Raw genomic sequence first — 24,147 nt, forward strand, 5'->3', positions numbered from 1 at the left:
ATCAATGGCATCTGTGATGACGGAAATTATTGATCAAACGCTTAACTGCTATCAATAAGTATTGCTACTGACAGGCGTTCACGGGGTTGTCGTATCTCAAGTTGGTGGCTATTTCTCGCGAAGCCGAGGGAACTCTCGAGGCATTCCGTGGGTCCATGTGGGTCATCTTGTATGCTCGAGCCTTCTCGCGTTCCTTTACTGTCTTCAGGAATACACCGCCGATACCTATAACATTTAACAATACGTAATTAGCATTCTACGATTATATGCTTATGCGTTGAAATGAAGCGAATTTTAATAGAATAATCGGTACATGCACTAGTATAACGCTTAGAAGATCTGTTGTTTTATATGCCACGTTAATATTGTCATCATGTACAATTCGTCTTGTTGCTAAGGGAAAAGCGGTCTTAACTTAGCGAAATAGCAATAATAATTAATTATTATATTTGTATATAGAAGTTACCCGTGGAAATTTTCTCCAGCTCTAGTTCCTCCTTTTTGAGTTTGGGATCCATGGGCACCGCGGCCATGTCTATCTGGTCCTCCTTTTCGATCATATCTGAACCAGCAGAACTTCGTCGTACTCGTTCCGTTGGATCAGCATAGGGATACGGCGGAGCAGGGAAATCATCGCGCTCTAGGAAGTGATATGATTGGCCGGACCAAGTATTAGAATAGATTGTTGAGATAACTGCAACTTAGCCGCAGAACTAGTAACTGGAACGCGATAAATGTCCCTAATAAATGACCTAAGTCAGTAAAAACTATTATAACAAGATAACCGCATCTGCACATCGCTGCTGCTGCTGCTGCTGCTGCAGAACCTCAGATTAATTATAACCAAGGACATGCAAAGGTGCGGGTAGAACCACAGTTTTGTGTGATGTGAACCTTTCGCTAGTGGTACTTGTCCGCTTGTGGGATTCGTTTACGAAGCCCAGCTTTTTTCAGAGCTCCATTCGTACCTATTTCTAGCCACGATGCATGGACGTGTACACGTATGCCACGCAAACATCAAGCAAGCTCTTCCGGTTTGTTCGCGTGGTGATTAGCGATGCAACGCTTGCAAAAAAGTTCTCTATGTTGCGTAACAACCGAAGCTAGGTTGATATAGTCGATGCAATCTAACCCCCTAAAATGTACGAATGCAAAATTATCTTATTTCTACTTGCTGTACATGACTTTCGTTTTTTACTAGCATATGGGAAGTCTAGCCAGGCCAGACGTATGTAAACAAAGCATACAAAACTCCGCCCATACTGCACACGCATATTTCCTATACGAATTTGCCTTTCCGTTAACGTGCCCATCTGCATATCCCTATATATGTCGTTAACAGGACAATTAGCAACGCTGTTGCTAAATGTCATCACAAACTTCGTTATTTAGTCTCGGATACACCCAGTGACTGAAAATGATGTATCCATGATGTAGGTCTTACTTCTCTTTTTATTACCTCATGACGAACAATCTAACATCATCAGCTTGATGAGTTTCGCTTCACAAATTACTCAGACGTTGCTTTTCCGCCCCACCGCCTAATGCGTATATCTTCCATTACTATTTCCGACAATCTCATTGTCAACAGTAGTTGTCTGCTATTGCTAGGCGTTTTCCTGCCTTTCGTTTCCATTATTTCGTCGACTAATGAATAACACCATTGAGGAGTCTATGCCACTTTTCTATTTCGGGACTTTTTGCTAGTCTAACTCGATCCAGTCTAGTCGACCCAGGCCTAATGGATAATTGTTTTTCTAGTTATGTGTCTGCTGTTCATATGTCCCGCTTTGCGTTACACCAGTCTCTACCGTCTGCCGCACCAGCGGCCACCACCGGATGACTCCGAAACCTTGAGCTATCGACTGTCACTGACGCTGATGCATCCGGGTTTCGTATTCGACGACTCCTCCCGTTTGTCCACACCCGCGTGCCCCAGACAACCATTCGGTCAATGGGTGCACGCAGCTACCTGTAATCTCTGAGTAATCTATCCACATCTACCAAGTTTCCCTTACTTATCTGACTGACCGACTGACTGGTCGAACTAGGACGCAATGGTTATCATACAAGCTTGCAGCGCCTACTCCTGTTGCTGCTGTTGCACTGACAATTGTGATCGCGACCTTCCCTTATTGATGTGCTACGACGAAACTTTCCCTACCCTCGCATTCTCGCATCATAACGGCAGTCAGCGTTACCGGCCTTGTTTCCAAAACTCTCCTTCTAGTGAAGCTTTTTGTATAATTCAGCTAAAGTTCGGAGCGCTGTCTGACCAATGATTTAGAACAGATACCCAATCTACTAATCCTTTAGCTACTTGTGCGGGAAATGAGCAACATTTTGTCCCCATTTACGTACTTACTACGCGCCTTGAATCTACAGAAATTGTAGCTTACAGCAGGCAGTAGTATCTGTCAAAGTTGTGGTGTAGCAGCAAAGGCACGGCGTGTAACGTTTTTACGAACCAAAGCTTAAGCAATTGGGGCGTGATTGCATTATAAGCTTGTACATATTATTGTATCTAATTGAATATGATTATTCTGAGCTGTGGCCGTGGCGCAGGATAATCAGGGAACTAAAAGTTCGTTATACCAATCGCGCACATAATCCTTGCCGGTATAAGTATTGCGTCTAAAAAGAAGAAAAATCAGCAATGTGGGATCTACCGCTACGTAGATTCAATACTCTCTCTCTCTCTCTCTCTCTCTCTCTATCTCTCTCCCTCCTTACTACTTCAGGACAAAACATTCATCCTGTAAGCTCTTATTAACACTCTTGACTAGGATGTTGCCGAAAATCACGTCACCCCAGACGGATCTGCATGGAGCCTATGAAAATCTGCACACAAATTACTTTCCACCACTGTTTAACAGCGAATTTCGCTCTAATTCTTAGGCGTCTGTCTCTGTAAATATGTAATACGAAGGAATCATACGTTTTATAACATCAACCACACGTTGGCACATAAGAATATGTACGTAGCTCATTTTTATATAGTAGGCGATTATTGGCTACAATTTCAGGTATAAACTAACAGCACGCAGATGTTATCATTATTACATACAAAATCCTTACTGTCCAAGGGCTTTTTGAAAGCCCCTGGCCAGTAAGGAAAGTATTTGAAAGGATCAGAAAAGAATGCAGTAGGAAATTGGGTGATCTATCCGATCCATCATGCGAAGTCAAACCCATTCGGCAGTGTTATGTAAATTTGTTTCTTGCCCACTTTATGGTAGAAACTAAGCACATTTGCTAACTAATAGATAGCCACGTTGCTTTCCTACGTACTTGGTATATATAACAGAAAAATCAGCCAAAACCCAAGCTCGTGTAAGAGCCTGCATTTGTGACGTGTTTTTGTTTCACATAAAAAATGTGTAATCAAGAAAGGTATTTTATAGCACCTACACCTATTTATTCAGCACTAATTTCACCTACCAATTGGCGTGATCTGCTTTTTAAGAGGTCTTTTTGCGTCAGGGTAAAGGGAAAGCTCAATGGGCTCTTCGTTGTTCATATGAGGTGACTTCACGCGTTCGCTAGTGTGCGCAAGGCTGTCGACCAAAACTTGCATGCCTGAAAAAAGGACAAAATTGAAACGAGTTCATATTATATCAATTAAAGCTGTAAGTTTATTAGATAGTGTGGCAAAGGTTCTTACTGCAAGAGCCAGAGACCCTCGGCTCATATCCTACCTGAATGATGAATAGGTATATATGAATACATAAATATATATTTATATAATGGGCTACATTTCAGTTTTGACGGGCAACCACAAGCCTTCCTTTTCTCCTTATTCCGGCTCTTGTTTTTGCCAAACAATAAGGCCATCGCCTTCCATCCGTAGATACTGTATGATCCCTTTGCCCTCCTTGAGAATGTATCATTTGATCGGCTATCTACTACGTTGGTGACCATACGATAAACGTATGGCTACCTGAAAGGCTTTCGACTCCACTAGTCGTACATCGAAGGACACAACGCTCTCGGAAACCAATAGACTTTCTATTGGATACACACAAGCGTCTCATATTCGCCTCATGCGTTAAGCATGCATTTACGTGCATGTATACTCGCACGAACACTTGTTTCTCTTACCATATTATCAAACTGCCTATCTCGCACCTTCTAACTGAACCGATAGTTGTTCTTTGACAGTTTTTGAGGCCGATATTTTTATAGAAAAGAATTCTTTAGAACGATCATGATACAGTCATCCTTCATTCAACAACCTATAATATATGACCCTTTTAAGTACAGGATACAATGGCTACCCTTCCGAGCAAACATTATCTGTCGCTTATTAAAAAGAATTAGACCCACAAAATAAATATAACTATATAAAATCTAATACTGAAAGAATAATGCGAGCAGTAACGATTTAACAACAAGGATATGTACACATTAATAATACAAGCGTATAGGTACACAACAGTGGCCCTTACAAGTAAGAACCGTCTAGCATTTTATATGCGGTAAACTTCCTACAAATCCATTGGAATCAATTACAGACTATCTGTTGAGCGTCAAAACAAGAGCTGAGTCACACTAGCAAATTCATAAGTAGCATTGTTCTAAGACACATTGCGCAAAACAGTGATATCTATGTTAAGCTATATCTAGATCAGTAGTAGACTAAAATTAGATTTTCCGTAGACGTAAGTAGAGCAGAGACATTAGTTTACATCGATTTGTATAGATCTATCAGAAACTACGCTGATCTCAAACCATCCGTGACCATGCTTTTTACCATGGCTTTGAGGGACAGTCCAATGGCAGAATATTATATCACAATAAAACATCGTATTCCACTTGTGGGTGCAGCGGTTACCTTCGTTACTCTGTCGCGTGGTATTCATAAATGTTCGATATTATATCAAACGGTCATGGTTATAAAATACAGCTGTATAATGAGTGATACATTTTTCCTTTTTTCTAGCAACAGTCGCAGTACGGACGACGTTTAGATATGTACGTTTAGTTTCTCTTCTACAGTAGGCCAACTATAGAACGCATTGAACCTACTTACACCGCCGAAGTGCATATAGCCTCGAACTTTGGTCCGGAACCCATGTAAATGGAGGGCGCATCGTTGTTTGCTTGACAGCTGCTCGTTAGGCCAAGGATCGTACGCATGGGATTCGGTTAAGTGACGTTTACTCGGTCATAAAGCAACCAACTAGGTAAGCAAAGTCCTGCTACAAGGAATGAATCTTTGCTTCATAGTCACCGACACCTTTAGAAAATGCGATGTACCTTTAGATTTTTTTACAATTAGTCAGGCGGAGCACTTCTGGTCGCAGATCCGGCTACGCCTAATGTAGCTGGTCCTTCTACTGTATGAGGTACAGCTGTCGGACACGACAGGCACGGCAATGACGTACACTATTATTTTTCCCGGACCTAAGCAGACAGGGGACAGGTGCACCTATCGGCATGCCAGGATGAATCCCTTCTGAGGCTACTCCTTTGTTTACTCGGATACTTGCCACGCAGAACTCGATGACCTAATGACCCGCCTTTCTAGTTTTTTCTAATATGAGGAATGTTAAGCAATTCGCAGAAATTTGTAGAATATTATTACTACTATGTTGGAAGACAGAATGACGATGAGTTCAGATAGAAAACTGATGACGGTGCAAAAACGGCCGCCAGAAATGTACTTTCAGCGAACAGGACTCTATTGATAAGAGAAGTGACAAAAACAAGCTTTCTTCCTTTGTTTCTCTTCGTCTTTTACATAGAGAGAAAAATACCGTTGTACTGATCGTAAACTTCGGAGAAACAACAGACCAGTTCTATGGAATTAAAACAACATTTTGGATGTTTTTGTTACGTGCTACGCATTGATCAGATGCATGTTATTGAATCGATAAGTAGTTGTAGATAAGAAGTATATACACCCATACATAATCGCCTTAGTTATTCCCAATTATCAGCGAGCTATTAAGTCGAAGTTATGTCGTAGTCCGATTTCGACTACGTTAAGCCGATGGAGACGGCTAACTTAATGACGTAGAAATAATGACGATCATATATAATTGCTGGACAATGCCTACTAGGAAGCCACGTCGAAACCGTGCTAGTTACCTCATATCGGTTGAGGAAACTGACATTCTACGAGCAACAGCTGAACCGCTGGCCATTCATTTATTACTTTAGGAACCGTGTACTGTGAGCAGTTAGTTGGACCACCCAACATACCGATCACCGTCGATTTCAACTGTCGTTTGGCCGTACATTACTTTTCGCCGTTGATTTAGGAGCTTTATACACTGAGAATACGGCTTAGACTTGAGTGGACATATATTGCTTGGTGCGGCAATCCAGTTTCTAACAATCATCACGACACCCTTCTCACATATCGACGAAGAAAACAGCATTTAACTTGACGTCGTGAAATTAACTTCAAGCACCACAAACGTTCTAATAATAAAGTAAATGTTTATAATACGCAAATCAAATAAATTCACCTCGTTGCATGCGTAAATGCAATTTGCCTATTAAAACAACAAATAAAGCTTCTGTACAAGATCCCACTGAAACAAAGCAAGGGGTCTCTTCAAAGCAATAACAATTTTAACCCAATCCACTTCGAATAACGCCTCTCTAAGCGTTTGTCTTTTGATATTTACGTTAATAAGAAAACGGCTTTGTATACGAATTTAAGGCTATTTCTGCTAACAACAACAGCTTGATCGCTTTTGCGTACCAACCTTGTTTGTTAATGTGAATCCTGCCATAGACCTTTCGCTCATGATGCGGTGGCTGGTGAAAGTTAGGCGATTTTGGCGGGTTCGGTTGTAACGGCCGGCGGAGGTAACCCAGACTCGGACCCTGGGTTAGATACGAGCAGGCGTAAACACGGGAAAGATCATTCAGCATTGGCGTCGTCGAACGATCCTGTATAGAATACTCGTACTGAAATTGTTATCGAACAAAACAATGTGAAGCGACAATTTGACAGTGAAAATAGAAAACACTGCAGTAACAAAGATGATAATATCACAATGCAAAACGATGTCTCCTTGACATAGCGGTGGCCAAGTTTACCAAGAGCATTTTAATCCGATGGGCATAGTTTGCGTGTAGCCGCTATATCCATTATGCAAGTGGCAAAGGAATACATGATAGTACTTACATGGTGGAGAGGAATCGAGGCTGAACTATTGAGTGGCGTTTCACATCGTGAACTGCTTCCCGGCGAACCAGCCTAAAAAACAAGTGATTGATAAATGAAAATCTGTTTAACCGTGCCATTTGGCAATACTTGTTTATGCTGTATCAGCTATTGTAAGTCATCTCTGATAAACAAGCCGCGCGTTTCTTCGACGGAACTTGTTGCATCTTGCTACCGTCTAATAAATAGGCAAGTAGTAGAAATATTTACTCGAATTTGTATAGAATCCTGTCTAGACAGTGTAGAGATCTGAAGCTACAGGAAAACAAGGATTGCACTACTAGATATATAATGCTATACATAATAATAATAGTAATAATACTACTACTAACAGTGGGTTCGAAAATTGCCCAAAGATGAATCAAGCGCTTAGAACACCGTTCACGAGCCATTTTACAGCTATGTCGAAGCTAAAGGAAGTAGTTAATAGGATGGCTCTGCTGTGCATTGGCAGCTGGATCACTATGCATTATTTTTCTACCAACACCTCTGGAGTTGACGGCATAAACAGGGTTCCGCCGAATTAGCCGAAAAACTTATCGCTTATCCATGAACATCATTTCGTGTCATATGTAAAAATTACTCGGATTTTTTTGCTGTGTAAACAACGAACAAATGCACCTCGGCCAAACACGAATGCGCATCGCAACAAGTGATAAAACGGTATCGTCATTTCCTCCCTTTAGTCCCGAGCAAACCTCTACAAATTTATTAGATCATCTATAACATCTGGTGGGATGCTATGGCTGAATATTCCACGAAAGCATCACTACGACCTCTGCGGATACCACTCGTATGAATCATTTAATTCTGCCTGTCAATATTTACTGGCTTTTTGTACATGGTAAACATTATGTGACAAGTGATCTGACAACGTCAAGCAGAACGGGAAGCTTTTGAAGAATGTCGCAGTGACCAATCGCTCTTTTCAGCAGGCTATGTCCATGCTAAAAAAAAATGGCACGCAAAAGCGACTCTGTTGCGATTGCTTTCGTAGTCTCTTGCAATGCCCATAAATGCCTTGACATCACGAACCTTAACAAGGCCAACCACACCTACACCGGTCGTAACAAAACCACACCGGGCCTGGGTCCATGCCTCTAGCGACGAGAAGATAGAAAAAGGCTGGTAAATTTGACAAAACGGCTTGCCTTTCTGGTACGCGAAACGAAATAGACCTAAATATATTACCAATGGAACATCAAGGTTATGAGCTTAAAATAACGAAAGAAATGGCAGTAGCTAAGGAAACGGAGAGCAATGCAAGGGCTTGTTGTGACACGAATAGTTCGTAAACGTGGTATATTCATAGTCGGTAATGGGATCGTATCGCATAGCCAATACGACGGACGCTAGGAGAGCCGTTGGCATTGTGCCTCGTACCAAAAAAATGAAACATATAGACAGCCAGCTGAAGACTAACTCCTACGCAGAGATTCATATGGCGATAATCATAGTTTTGACGTAGAAGCAATAGTGACTCTAATATTAATATTATGTACTTAGATTGGCTCGAAAGGCTGTGGACGTCTAGGGACAGTGGTATGAAGTTAGGCCTGAAAGAACTGTAGTAGAACTTACGTATGTGGTGCATGGATATAACAGAGAAACTTTGACTTAGGCTGACATTCAATGATGAAAGCCTTGAACAATCCTAACGAGATACAGACAATCATTGGCAGCAGGTTTTATCAGAAGGCAAGCTGGGTGCGGCCGTTTCAGTCAAATGAATAAAAAAGCAACAGATAGAGCGAAATGTCTAGCTAGACCGGCGGTGCTGAAATCGTTGTTTCGTTGCAAATCTCCCTAGTGTTTGACAGAAAATGAAGGTCACCTTTTAAATGCTTTATTTAATCTGACCAAAATCGGGTGGCAAATCACCGTTGGATTAATCAACGTTCGTATGCCAAATTGGAACTTCTACTTCACACCCCACCAATAACTCTCGACATTACCAATCACCCTTATGTCCACTAGATAAATACTTAAGGCCTATCTTTAGGGCTAATCCAAGGCTTAACAAGGTGGTTAACAGTTCATTTGATGCTGTTCGAGTCTGAAAACGAAAGTGGTCACAATCCTTCATGCAGACGAGACTAGTTCAAACGTTCGTTGCCATTTTACGACAATTTACGAAACCTGATAGTAAGATAGAAGCTGATTAGTTTGATTGTCTTCTTCAACAGCAATAACAGGATTTAGCAACGAATTACGGCACCTATATGATTATTGCAAACAACACAAATTGTACATCGTCAACCAGATAACTAAAAACTGAGATCAAAACCTCACGCTACGTATATAACTTCAGTGGGCAGCGTGATCCGCTTGGTGTGAAAGCATCGTATGTTACGCTAACTAGGCAGAAAATTTCTCCTAACGGCAATAGTTGACCAGGGTACAAACTGACGATGCCAACGATCTATTTTCTTTTATAGTTTTCTATCTGTCTCAGTTAAGTTTAAATAGCGAAAACATTTAATTATAATTAAATTAAAGTGATTAATTTGAGTACCACATTATGGAGATATAGTCTAAATATGGATACTTACATCCGGATGTTCGCATTCGCCATTCGGTCGGGGTCCGCAGCGAGGATGCCAAATTGCTCCAGCTAATAATAATAATAATAATAGTAGAAATAGCAGCATGAAATATAATGGGAAAAAATAGGTTCGGCTAAATATTCATTCTTTTCTGCCTGATCAACTGTCTCATTGTTTTATATTACATTAAAGCAATTAACTGCATATGTGACTTATCGTCTGAACTTATTTTTTAGTATAATTAGCAAAACTGGTATGCACAGAATTTTGGAATGACCAGTAATCCGCAACGAAGTTAGGCGAATACTATCAGTTTATTGATGTTTATTAATTGCTAGTTAGAAGAGTGTTGCAGTAGTTTTTTGTCGTGTACTCTACACATAAACTTATTTTGTTCTTTAAAGAAACAATGGTGTCGTAAAACACTGCTTCTCAGAGAAGTTCCTCTCACATAGCTAAAACAAGCACGCCATGGTAGCGACACCGAATGCCGACCCGCAAACAACATAACAAAATGATGACCATGATAGATCGACTTTTTCGACCAGAGCCCGCATCTTCTTGTAAGATAAGTAGCACCCCCAAAAGCTGTTCCTCCAAATGAAGCTTCTGAAGATAGCAGCGCTACTGTTTCAATGGACACCCCTGGGCGAGAAGCGTTTTTTTTTTCATACTTAAACGGGTACTTCGAATAATGTCGACTCTATCGATTTCTTCTGTTTTTCTGACAGAAGCTTAATTTGCCTACAGAAGGCAACCTGCCTTCAGTACCGATCCATTGAACAAGCCATTTTTCGATGAGATGAGTTCGTTTCAGGCATATTGCGTTTACTGGAATGAATCGATGCTCTGTTAGGCACAAGTACGGAGAATAGATTGGCAGCGCGTAGAATTTATAATCGACTAAGAGCTCATTCATCGATGTGCTCAATGTAAAGAAAGCCACTCATTAGAAGCCAATTTTTTGGTGCAATAAATAGTAGCCTTCATTGAAGCTTCTAGTCCAGATGTTTTTATTATGGTCGATGACTCCTGACAGCTAGTTCCGGGCTTGCTTTAACAGCTCAATCATTTCACAATATGGATTCCCTGCTCAATTTTATTGTTGATATCATAATCATTACATTTCAGTAGCTAGAAGCTAAAAGCAAATGGGGAACTTGTTTCCAGTTCTGCATAGCTGATCTGAAGATCAATATCAGATGTACATCTAATGAAGTTAATCCATATAAAGAAGCACGCAATTTCTATTATCTGATCCAGGAATGATGCTAGGTGACTGAATCGTAGCGACAAATATCTCTGCCGTAAAACTCGTACGATACAATACGTTAAATAACACGTACGTTTGTGGCAACGATGAAAATGAATGCAATTAGCTAACAAACATGTTTTCCCCTTGAGAAGAACACCCAATTGTCGCTCCTAGCCATAACCTACCTTGGAGGTACATTTCTTCCCCATCGCCGAAAGGATCTCCGCATTTTGAACAGCGAGCACACGTGGGATGGAAATGTGAATCATCGCCAGCTTGAAGTACTTTTCCTGTTATGAAACGTTGACAGTGTGCGCACTTAATACCGAACCGTGTCTGATAATCTTTTTCGCAATAGGGCTGGTCATCTTTACCTGTTGATTATTACAGGAAACGACAATGCAGGGTTAATGCATTTGGTAATTAGGTTTGGCAGCTCTATGGGGCGCTACACGAGTATCGTGATGGCACTTGTGAGCAGTTAATGAAGACTGAACGCTAACACCCAGTTTTGTCGCCGCCGGCCCCATGAGCATCCACGTCGCTAGAATGATTAAACATATATGACACCAGAATCAAAAAACTCGATACTTCGTATGGATGGTTTTTGTTTAAAATGATTACGAAACGAAAAGAAAGAAAAATGCAAGTATTTTCAACGCGATACTAACTCATATACTCTCCATGAAGGAGCTGTGAACAGATGGTGCATTTAAAGCAGAAAATATGCCATTGTTTATCCATTGCTACGAGTGCCTGGCCGTCAACCAAAGCCTTCCCACATCCAGCGCAATCGCCCCGGGACTCCGCTATGGGGCTCGGTTCGCTCTTCACAGGGATCTGGATGCACCTGTAAAATATAGACGAAATAAATTTAATATCATTATGATGATGAAGCCAATAATTGAAAATGCTTCACTATATATTGTGCCAAAACATCGAATCTGAAGAATACGCATTGGCAATTACATCTGTCGTTTTAAGATCTTTCTTGATCATTGACAGGGCAAAAGACAATGCCCCGTCATTCGCACACAAACAGCTCGTACACGTAAAACTCAACTGTATTACTCAGCTAGAATCTATTTATGCGATGTGCTGTCTTTTAGCGCACGTTCGATTAAATATTAATATAATGTTTTAAATAAGCTGTTATCAGAATTTCATATATATGAATGTCTGAACGTTTTCGATAACTGTGCCTTGGAACGTCGATATACTATGTAGTATAACAGATACAGTACACAACAATTACTACCAAAGACATCAAACGCCCACCCAGCAGCCGCACGTTCCAACCTATCTTCTAAATAGCTACTGCCCAAGTTCCGCTTCCTAACACTAGCGCGGCCTCTGGGAGGCAATCCATATCTTGTCCCGTCCTTTTTAAGTGCAGTAATTACAGCACGATATGCACGTATATGAGCAGTTTTTGGCTTCGCTATACATTTATATGGGTTGTGCTACAAACCTGACACAGAGGCACTCCTTTCCTGTATACGTAACTTTCTCCCCACTCGGAAATGGCTGTTTGCATCGTGCGCATACGAAACATTTTTGATGGTACGTGTTGCCTACAGTCGACAACAACGGCAACAACGGTTAGCTGAATTCATAACGTAAATAGTATGGTAGTATTCTGGCAATACTATTCTGTAAACGATTCTTGTGTTATATATTATTATATGATGATCTGTTCGATAAACGGTACGATAGGAAACAATTAGCAACAAAATCGCATGGCAGTCCAACTATTATGAACACAAAGTAACGGTAACAACACTGTCGTTTAGAGTGAGCAGCGGCTGGACGAAAGCTTGCAACGACTTGGATTTCATCACTGCGTAAAATTGCCGGGGTCCTACAGCATGACACGGTACTATGTTCTACCGCGGGAAACCGAATTTGAAATAATTCTCTATACAATTGGCTGTTCATGAACGAAATTGTTTCATTGGTAATTTAACTTTTTACTGCATTCCGTCTACATATTGAAATTTATCATTTTTAAACGATTACATCGTCATATGGGGATCTAATTACTGGTTATCAGCGTGCTAGGCTGCTTTCGTTCCTATTGCTTACTAGGAGTGGCCTATCGAGGCAACGCTTCGACGCTTTCTAAGGGTTACGCTCGTTGGCCAACAAGGCCAGGCCAGCTCCTTCAGTTTATGATCAAATCGCTCACGCCCATGCAACCCACTCTGATCATGTTGCCGACGCAGGTTATTGGACCCAAGGCTGATGCAGAAGTAGCGATGCCGCGATTGGAGTTTCGGAACTAGGAACCACGCTACAATATTAATATTCCTGTCCTCTTATTATTTTTTACTATATTCTACTTCGAATACTATACGATGGTTTAAAAATGACGAAAAACATACTAGAAGTAGTGATACTTACCAAGAGCTGTGACAACGTCCCCTTCAACAAATTTTCCGCAACCTTCGCATTTTGTGCCGAACAGTCGCTGATAATCTTTGCTGCAATAGTATTTGCCCTTCTTGCAAAAGAAGCCTCCCTGCGCTAGAGACGAACCACATTGTGCGCATTTGAAACACTCGACGTGGAAATACTTCTCCTGCACTCGTAGAGCATTGCCGGAGCACTTCTTTTTGCACAACTCACAGTGTACTTTGCCTGCAGGTCAACAGGAGGAACGAGCTCGTTAATTGCATGGATTATGATACATATCGATTGAGCATTTATATCATGCGACTAAAACTGCGGCCACTGGAGCCGCGCAGGCCCACTTATCTCGGTATAGATTGTTTGCAGCCATTTATTCAACCAACCGATGAAACGACGGACTGCATCGAAATATGTGTTCAAAAGCTTTGAAGGCCACGATACCTCCGTGTCGTGCCCGTCAGGCTGGCTAGATAAGGCACAATCCTTTCCACTACGGACGAAGAAGTAGCTTTCACGTTTTTATTAGTAATAACAAAGCTCTAAACAAAATCGTGCTTTGTCAAAGGTGTTCTATCGGTGGCGAAAGGAATATTATCACTGTTCTTTTTGCCAAAAAGGAGTAATTGCAATACAGATAACTATACTTTTTTAAATGTAATTACGCAAAAACATATCGCATCTCACTGTATCACATTTAAGTCAATTCAATAATTTCTGAATTTGCGGCGTCTGCCTTCAAATCATGGCAATCATAAGAGAGCTTGACAAAAATTAGTACATTACAAAAATCGTTTTCTAATTTTCATAGCGAAACCAAGCTTCAGGCTGCATTAAGCTTATATAATATTTGGATATCACAGTAAAAATATATTGTCTAAGGGAATAGAGGTATAGTATAAAAACGAGCAAAATACGGCGATATCCATAATGGTAAGCACATATCTTCCATACCATCAAACAAAACACCCTGGCCATTAGGTTTACACGTTCTTTTACGAATTATGTATGAGTGTTTTGCGGGATGCGTTTACTGCTGCCACTGTGAAGACCTTCATGCGCCGTCATGTCGGATTGCAGATTGGACCGTCAATGGCAAAAACGCTGTTGTTATAATCATTGTTAACAGCTTAAGATCCGCTTAAATGTTCTGAAATCTGGCTGATTATTACAAACTGCCGAACGAAAAACAATATTTCATCGGGGAGTTCTACGCTATATTGTACCACAAACTAGTTCAGTGAGAAAGCCAAACAGTACCCATTCGTTTCTATCGCTCGCTACTAGTATTTGTTTTAGCCATTTCGAACGGAAGTTTTCCATTCGACGCATGCCAACGACCTCCGTCTACCGAACTGCTAATGATGGGGGTTTCATGGTTGTAGTAGAACCCGTTAAAAATAGCATACCTTAGTCTTATCCTATTTATTAGCATATTTTAGCCGTAGTAAGAACGCTTCTACTGATTCGTCGAATAATAATGACAAGGTCACGTTGGTAGTCGTTCATGGATCGTGGAAGACGTAACCGCTTAGACGTGGAACATATGAAGCTAGGGTCGTAAACTGAAAAAAAAAACTAATAAGACCGAGCTTAATTGGAACAACGTAATTCGCTTTTTTAAGTAGTCGTCTTGTCCTTAGCTACTTAGGCTTTTCGTCTGGCCTGGACAATTTATAAACTTGAAACATACTCCTAGTGTTTTTTGTTTTTTACTTAACCACAGATCAGCTAGAGATGCCGGCCGTGCTCTCACTTGCCCTCTATGTGCTGCTAGCCACTCGCAAAATTTGCATCAGATAGGGCCATAATGATCCAAGCTGGTTCCCATTTCGATCTCTAATTTATCAACGGTATCAATGTGTATTTGAAAACTAAACAACGAAAACTTGTAAAAAAACAGAGAGTGTAAGAAAGAGGTAAGTTGGCCGCAGTCACGATAGCAGCGTTCGTCGACGCTGCAATCAGTGCTAACTGACCACGTTTGTGGCTGGCTTCGTACAGCCACATCTGGTACATCGTACCAGATGTGGCTTCGTACACATCACCGTTGAGCACAAATCTCATAATAGAAAGAACAGTTAAAGGATGGTAAACATTGAAAAGTAAAACACTTCTGAATAATTGAACAAATATGGACTCGCATATCTGGCAGAATCGTGGGAAGAGTGAGTTTGAGACAATTGGTTTCGAATACGGTTATTTTTAATGAGTGAAATTTGTACCAGGGAAACGTAGGCTTAAACCGAATTACGACTGAGACAAAAAAAAGTACCACTAAGTTTTTTATGAAGTTGTTCGTTACTGTTGAAGAATTACGTTTGCTTTCGAATTTCTTCCGAAGTTTTCTCCGATGTGTTTGTCGAGTTGTTCCGGGTGCGGCTATCCCGGCGTGGTGAAGTGGCAGTACAGCTGATCTGTCGCTAATCGGAACAACTGATTCCACCGAAAATGGTTACTTCACGAATGATGTACCGCGAGTAGGAATTGTATCCAAACGTAGGCTAGTGCCCATTAGCAATAAAAACGTGCATACAGACTCAAAACCTGCTAGTCAACTGCTTGGTGGACTTCATGCGCGGCCATCGCCGCCAAGCCTAAAACGGTCAGTCCAATACGCTACGGTATATACGCACGCCTTGAAGACAGGTAAATCAAATTTGATTTTTCTACGACCACCTATTCTCCTATGCTCACTGTGTATCGGCTACATCTCTAGCGTTGCCATTAGCTTCCGAACAGGGCATCCGCAATAAGAGTATCATTCGCAATCGTAATAGACAGTGGTGTACTGTTAAGACGTCACTACGATGCTTGTCACGTTGGGTTAAGGCAACGAGCATTAACTCACACGCTGGGACGAATACACTAGGATAGCGTAATGGGTTTAGCGGCCATGAGATGCTATCCATGGAGCAATTATCTATCTGTACGAATTATTGAGGCCTGCCTCTACAACTGCTGGTTGCGAATTAAATGAAGAGATGTTCCATTAAATTAGAATTTTTTCTTGTGTACGTCCTATATATATATATATATATGTAAAACGTAGAGTATATGTAGATTTATACATAGATTGTATAAATATGTCGCATTTGCTCTCGGGATAATTTATCATGTCTTAACGAGACGAAACAAGGGCAATACCTTATAAGGGGGTATATAGATTTCGAGTTAGGCTCAGCTAGAGCCTTGAAAAAAGATTCTTTGATAGTTTGAAAGGTGATTAAAACACTGCGTCTTGAGAATCTATTGAACCTTGCTTATTACTAGCTATTCAGTAAATTCGGTAATAAAGCGATCAGATTGGTTTCATACGTAAATATCAACGCGTAATACTGTAACTGAGCACAGATTCTTCTTAGATAGAGTCTCACCGAATTCTCGCTATGAGCATTATATATTAATTAATTTTTGCCTCGTGATAATGATCAATATGATGTAATGTTAGTTTGACTCGCTAAATTGTATAAATACTTTTGGCAAAATCCTCAATTCTGCGCGATTTGCTAGTAACGCTTTATCTTGACCCGAAATCGTTGCCAATCGTGTCCTGTCAAAACTGTTGACAATATAAAGTTCAGTAAATGAAATGGTTTGCAATCCTGCCGTCTGGTAATGCAAAACACCTTGCCAACCATGGATGCCCCGACGCCTACATCGCTTTGTCCCCACCCTCTTTGGCCCCATATGTGCTCCGCCATTTTCCACTTTTTCTCGTGAAGAATGTCAGCGATCAGTTTATCAGTTTGGCCGTTCCCAGCGTGTTTACGTACTGTGGCGCCGCCTGCTGGCGTCATAGTGGTGTGCGCTATCCATCGAGATTGCAAAACATGTATGCTGATCTCGCAAAAGGAAGCTTCTTGGATAAATGACAATAGCTGGTATGATTGCAACCATGTCATAGTATCTAATAGTTGTTGAAAGAATAAACAGGTTCCATTTTAGGCAGCGTTTCTCATCACTGGGTGGGAGAATTGTAACGATCAATTGTACACCAGCTCCATAGAAGAAAGGGTGTGAACAACTTGCCATTTACATTTGAAACAAGTTCAGTACAACATCAGGCTACTTCAGGCTACGAGCTGTCGTTAAAGTATTTATAAAGTGCTCATTATATCCAAATGTTAATAGGCTTCTCTCTCGGGTTAGTACCGTCTTCCAGGACCAAACGATGTTTTCCCAATGTATAGAATTGGATACAATGTTAAATATTGGGTCTGATAAAATGAATCGAAATCGATGAATAAGCTATTTTGCACAAATTTGTTACCTGTAGATATTGTTGCTGTTGCAGTTGATGTGGATCGTTTTAGATTGTAGACTATTATTACAAATACCAAGCATTTTGTTCGTGTAAATACTGCGGACGATGTCAATGCTGTGACATCTGGCTACGCGCACTGTAACGTCCACGTTTCAGACAGGTAACCCGTCAATAATAATAATATGCTGTTGTTACAAACGAGGCCGGTGAACTTCGAAGTTGAGTAACTACACTCTGCTAATTTCCGACAAAATTTAGCGGGAAAATACTCCAGTCTCCCAGAAACTCGACGCTGAAAAAAGACCGGTCGAGTCCACTGCAAAAGCAATGAGTCCTGGTAAAACAACATTTTTTTTTGTCTCGAAAGTCAATTCTCAGTTGCCAACTTTTGTGTTCCCGAAGACCACAGCGCCTCGGATTCTTACGGATAAAATCAACGGAGACATCAGGCAGGAAGCCTTATGCGAAAGCATATAAATAGTGCGAACGTTTCAAGAGTGGAGAATGGTTTTGATTGATCTGAGTGTTAAAGTGATCAGAGTAAAGCTCAAAAGACAAGAAATGATTACCGTAATCAAGTGCAAAAGCACACCTGTTACGGGCACTATCGGCCAAAACTAGCACTAATTGGCAGTACCGTATTAAAAAATTTTGATCCATGTAGAAGTTTGACCAAATGTAGAGTAAAAAATTGGTCCTACATGAACTGAATACAGGCTCATTGGAAATGCGTGTTGTATATTTAACTTGTATATGTAACTTGAATGCAGCTCGCCATTTACTCAAAAATCTCATGCGTTGTTGGCACTCCAATCGAAAGCACGCTATATGGTTATTTGATGAGGACGCCAGATCTCCTCGCAATGCCCCAGTTACCTTCTGGATTAAGCAAAAGAACATCCAACGTTGGCCTCAATCTGCCCACTCTACATATCTAAGTTCGTAGTTACGAAGTTTTTTATGCTCTAAAAGGGCACACAGTGAGCAAACATTCCTTATGATCGAGTTACTTTGAGAAGCCACAGATAGGGAGATTGCATATAAACACGCGGATGATAAATACATGGCTGTCCAGCAGTTGGTAGAGCGCTGAAACACGTGTATAAAAAATAAAGGAGAGGGCCCATAACATATACAAAAAATTATTTTAACTAATTCGAACGTTGTTTATTTCAAAGCCTGTCCAATTCGGTTGTTGCAGTGTAATCTATAACTTTTTCACTAAATTCTTGGTCTCTTTACCGAAAAAAAAAGTCATAACCATTTCATAAAAGAGTCAATTTTCGTTTTTTTTTTTTTTTTTTGCTGTTTCCGGGGCCTTCTTAGCTATGGAGAGTCATGCCAACGCTGCACTACATAAAGCTCGGACAAAAAAGTACTATAAATCATTTCTGTTGGGAACTGCTAAATTCTTCAGGTAAATGTGGAGTTCGAGTTCGTGTTATTACCAGCTAATCACGATAATAATTTTATTTACATATGCAGGTATAACGAAACGCGAACAAGTAAAGGCTGGCCTAGCTTGCGTAGGCCTTAAAATAAATCTACTGAGAAGCGTAGAAGAACTAAACCGAGACGTTTACCTGTATACTGATAAGCCCTCGTATGAATTACAATAAGATATCTGCCACGGAAAGAGTGGGGTACATCAAAGGATTATTATTATGCATTGTTACCACTCTCGCAGTGTGGTTTAGGCGTTGGAAAAATGAAGTTTAACGTAACGAATCAGTCGATCTACCTAGGCATTGCGTTGTTGGCGACGGCTGTAAGATTTGAAAAAGAATACGGAACGGACCGCCAACAACACGTACCTATTTTAACTTAGAAAAAGTTAGTATTAGACATTAACCATAATTAAAATATATATATATATATATATATATATATATATACCATGAGATGCAGGTAGAATTCAAAACAGTATCTAAATATATATATAGAAAAGACAAAATGTTCACACGCTTTAAAATTTTTGATTTTATAGAAAAGATGATACTCTATACCATTCGACAAATGCATGTAAGCTCATCAATTATTGGCGTGGTTGTCAAAATTTCGAAAATTTAGGTATTCTAAACAACAACCATATCGATGCCGACAACTACTCTGCTAGATCTTTATAGGAATATCCCACATGTGTTTGGCAGTAGTGCCATACCGTTCTGCGCGCGATTTTTATCTAATCAAACATCATATATTATATATATTCTTTCTAGGCAAGCAGGGCAGTAGATAAATTTGGCCTGCATTAACTAATTGCTACTAAAACTGAAACAGTACATTGATATATGTATATATATATCAGTGTATATATATATATATATATATATATATATATATATATATACTACTCCGTTATTTATTAACGCCCTTCTGATAAAGCGCACATGTATCGCTCTGTAGTATAAAATTCAGTATTGAAACTCATCTGTCAGACCTAAGGGCTTTCTCCGGCGAAAAATTCAATTAATTTTTTTGGCACCATTGACAAGCAGATGCTACCGCACCCAAATCCGAAATTACATAGTTTACCATTTGAGCAACACCAAGAACGATAAATATTAACTGCAGCTGCCATCGATACGTTGTTCCATTCGTTCTACCCATTAGAACTTTAACCACTACTTGGGTCACCGCAGCAAATAAACCTCGATTCGTCACTCGTTCTCCTCTCATTACGAGCAACATAAACGTTTGTAGTACTTTTTGCTCTTTCACTAATACAATTTGAAGCTCCCCTATTCCACTTACACTATCTAGCATCTAAGTAGACAAACGATATGAGCCTTGCCCAGGCTCACAATTCATATTCGCAGCCAGCCCTGGTTTTCACGTATAAGACATGTATGCCAGCTTCTTGAACGGCGTGAGTAGCTTATTCTTCGACACGATAGCTATCCACGGTTTTATCACAGTTCTTTGGACATCCAGATACGTACATATGGTAACGCATACGTTCTTCTGAACGAAATATGGCATCAGTACGTTTCTTTCAGTAGACACAATTTTTGGAACTCCGTACATTACAACGGAAACATGCTTTTCATTGAGGCTTGCTTCATGTTGGAGAAAGCTCAGAGAGATGACAAATCATATATCTTGACTTTAAATTTTCAAGGAGCTTCTGCTTAATTCTAGTGAAATAGGGGATGCATTTTGAATCTTCATGAACAAATCGAGCCGTTGTGACCACCACCACCACCACATTAAATTTTGGTGGTCAAAAGTGCACCTTTGCACCTCTTCAATTAATTTCCAAGTCCTCTCAGGTTTTCTGTTGTGTTCATTCGCTATGTGTCTGTCTCTCTAGCAATGATACACGAAGTCGCAATGCGATAAACAGTCTGGCATATGCCTGTCACCTGTTCTGTATAGCCAATACTTGACTACTGGCTATCCGTTAGCACTATCCAAAACTCGTGAAGGAAGATTCCCCATATCTTCCCATATTTATCCCAACATCTTAGCTTTCTTTACTGCTCTACCGTCGGCGGTACTCAGTTACTACTCCATCGCCATGATTCCGTCGCGCGTAAAAGTCAGTGTCTGTCTATATAATACCTTTATGACACCCGAGAAACGAGCTGGGCGGATGAAAAAGCGAGTGGAATGTCTCCCGTGTCTCGGGGCAATATTCTATAAAATATGCGTTCTATTCTATGAAAATTCTATAAAAAATGGTAACAACGCAAAAATTTCTTCGCATATGAGAAGTGCACGATACATACGTTGTGAAGACTCTGCCATAATGTGTCCTAGCAATATTTCAGCTCGTTGACGTCTCCTGTTAATTTGTTGCATTATATTTAGATTAGAACTAGGTTTAGGCGTCGCGTACACAAAAGGTAGGCTACGTTGTCGGTGTATCTGATATCATCGCTAAACGACCTTTCTACGGTCGTCGACCACTAATAGTTAAAGTTTAAAGCCTATCTCATTAGGCAGTAGCAAAAGTGTCGATTACACTATAACCTGTTCTTCCATGCCGACCCACTTGGCCAAGCTGCCGTTGATGGCACGTAGCGTATGCCACGCGTCCACGTATCATCTGCAAATACAGCTTAGTATATGCACTTACAACACTTGTTTAACAGTGACAGTTAGGCGGAAAACAAAAAACAATTCCCGCACGTACGGCCATATAATACTAGACGTGCATTGGAGGAACGTTGGACAAGGCGCCACAATTACTACTCGTACGATAATAGCCAGACAGTCAGCCAACCATAAGTCTTATTTAGTGCAATAGCAATTGCCAATTATTAGCTCTTTCCAGCCAATGATAATATCGACAATTTAATCAAGCAATTAAAATGCCCCACCATCCATTATACTATAAAGATAAACGAAGTGACATCTCGTTTCCGTCATCAGAACTGTTATTTGTACTCAACAAAGCCCGAGAGCCTCGTTTCAGAGAGGTGTACATAATACTGTTACTATAGTACTGACGCATAGTTATCGCTATGCTGAACGCGACAGTTATACCTTGCTTGATAGGAGCAGCAAAGTAAAAACTGGGTTGCCAAATACACTGCTACGGTGCGCCACTCTCCGAGGTTGTGCCGACGATGAAATGGTTCCTTCGTCTGAAGAATTTTTTCGTTGTCGTCAGCCTTATTAACACATCTTCGATTATAGAAGGAACAGGACAATACTATGCTCCGATAACAGGTTTGATCGTGCGACCCTCACCATGTCGACGTATCGACGAACCTCGTACAGACTCTGAAACCTAGGTAGCTTTCGCGGTATCTAGAAAAATACGTACGCACATCATAAACTAACTCGACAGTAAGCCCCTATATATATGTCGTTGCCAGATGTCTACGTGTAATTTGTTAACGTATATTCTACACCTACAAGCGAACGATAAAAACAGAGATTATGAGTCGCTTTCTGTTCTTTTTTTTTGTCTTATACGACCCAAGTTGACACCGCTTGCCAAGCTTTCTAATGACTAGAATCAACTTGCTTGTGAAAGTAGCAGCACCCAGTATCATTCAGTGCATTCGATTTGGTAACGTTGGATAAACGTTGAACAATGACAACAACAAGAGAAGAACTCCCGCTGAAGAACCTAGCTGAATCGCTAGATGGCATTTTCTCTGAGTTGCACCGATTTGATCTGCCCTAATCTTCGTACGGTGTTTAAGCAGATCAAGGGATTTTTTCCTATTGATTTCACTTTATACATCTAATCACTTTGTAAGATTAATGGCCAGGATATATATATATGAAAATAGTTTTGCTTCAGATATCTAGGCCAATAGCAATCATTTTTAGAGCTATCGTTCGGGTAGACGAAACTAGTAAAAAAAACAAAAAAAAAACGTGTAACAGCGCACTTGAGCGAATCATTCTGTTTTTTATTGCATTATCTACATACTGTAACAGTAATACTAATAAAAACGATAAGTCGTTAGCAATATTCTCCTGTAGTACAGGAGAGTTACCGCGTCGATTTGTAGGTTTGGAATGAACTGAGGCAATGGCCAGCGGAGCTCGTCACTAGCGAAACCAGTCAATCACGAATCGTTAAGCGAGTATATGGCTCATTTGGAAGCGGTGTCGTGTCATTGAATAGATAAGGATAGCATTGGCCCTTAGTATTGACGTCCAATAGGGTGAAGCATGCCATTGCCAAGATAACTGGGCCAGACTGCAACGAACGGGCTACGTTTCGACCGTAATAAAAATCAAAACGAAACATCTACTACAGAACAGCCTCTAAAGAAGAATGACTCATACATTGACGAATTCGTCAAGCAAACACGCTAGGTCGCTGACGTCTTATTTTCGCTTAATTTTATTGAATAGCTTCCTCTACCTGAATTCAGATGAATGTACAATGTAGAACAAATGAAGCCGCAGAGATACTGATAGAAAGTAATTGTTGACGAACCTTACTCGTCTGCGAAAGCGTTCGTTTCGACTTATATATGACATTAATTTCTGAACACTTTGAGCGATTCTGCATACACATCTGTGTACATAGGCATGCACGTTTGTTATGTTTGTGAAAATTCCGTTTTCTCTTCGTCGACTTTGTCAGCCTGAAAGAAAGTGCGTGGTCAGAATGAAAAATGGGACCTCTATTGCTGATTGTAACGAAATATTACTATTCTAAGATGTGCCGCTTCACTTTTCGACGATGCTTCGCGTGAGAAATAATGCCAAGCACTTAACGCACAAAGTAGACGGACTATGTAATGGGCCAACATGGGCGGTCTCTTTTTCTCGAGTTACTTGAAGGAACCCGGTACAGTATAAAGTTCCATCCATGATAATAATCAAAATAATAACCATAATCAAATATTCTCGTCGGGATATTTTCTTTTCTCCTACCAAGCAGTAGGCCTGATAGACCATGAAACAAAATTTCTACTATTAGTGGTGTTATTATATATGGCAATGTTTTTCGTGAGCCATTATGTACTTAGTATTCCACATACCTTAGCCCCGGAGTACCGATAGCTATATA

At 40.5% G+C, this 24,147-nt stretch overlaps 1 protein-coding gene across 3 annotated transcripts in view; it reads right to left on the reverse strand.

Moving 5' to 3' along the window:
• Positions 1-24,147, reverse strand: part of Unc-115a (actin binding LIM protein Uncoordinated 115a) — a 62,377-nt gene that overhangs the window by 10,741 nt on the left and 27,489 nt on the right. The window contains exons 1-11 of one of the 3 annotated variants that reach the window (XM_022835506.2): positions 21,392-21,554; positions 13,388-13,624; positions 12,456-12,558; positions 11,656-11,834; positions 11,170-11,358; positions 9,736-9,797; positions 7,145-7,216; positions 6,720-6,906; positions 3,442-3,579; positions 467-640; positions 73-225 (exon numbers count right to left, since the gene is read on the reverse strand). In XM_022835506.2, the coding sequence (XP_022691241.2) occupies positions 73-225; positions 467-640; positions 3,442-3,579; positions 6,720-6,906; positions 7,145-7,216; positions 9,736-9,797; positions 11,170-11,358; positions 11,656-11,834; positions 12,456-12,558; positions 13,388-13,624; positions 21,392-21,464 (1,567 nt within the window). In that variant the 5' untranslated portion in view covers positions 21,465-21,554. Of the gene's footprint in view, positions 1-72; positions 226-466; positions 641-3,441; positions 3,580-6,719; positions 6,925-7,144; positions 7,217-9,735; positions 9,798-11,169; positions 11,359-11,655; positions 11,835-12,455; positions 12,559-13,387; positions 13,625-21,391; positions 21,555-24,147 lie in introns of those variants that run through there. The other 2 variants (XM_022835498.2, XM_086968920.1) reach the window with 2 other exon arrangements.

The sequence above is a fragment of the Varroa jacobsoni genome, unplaced genomic scaffold (genome assembly GCF_002532875.2).
Source record: "Varroa jacobsoni isolate VJ856 unplaced genomic scaffold, vjacob_1.0 scaffold_64, whole genome shotgun sequence".
Classification (NCBI taxonomy): domain Eukaryota; kingdom Metazoa; phylum Arthropoda; class Arachnida; order Mesostigmata; family Varroidae; genus Varroa; species Varroa jacobsoni.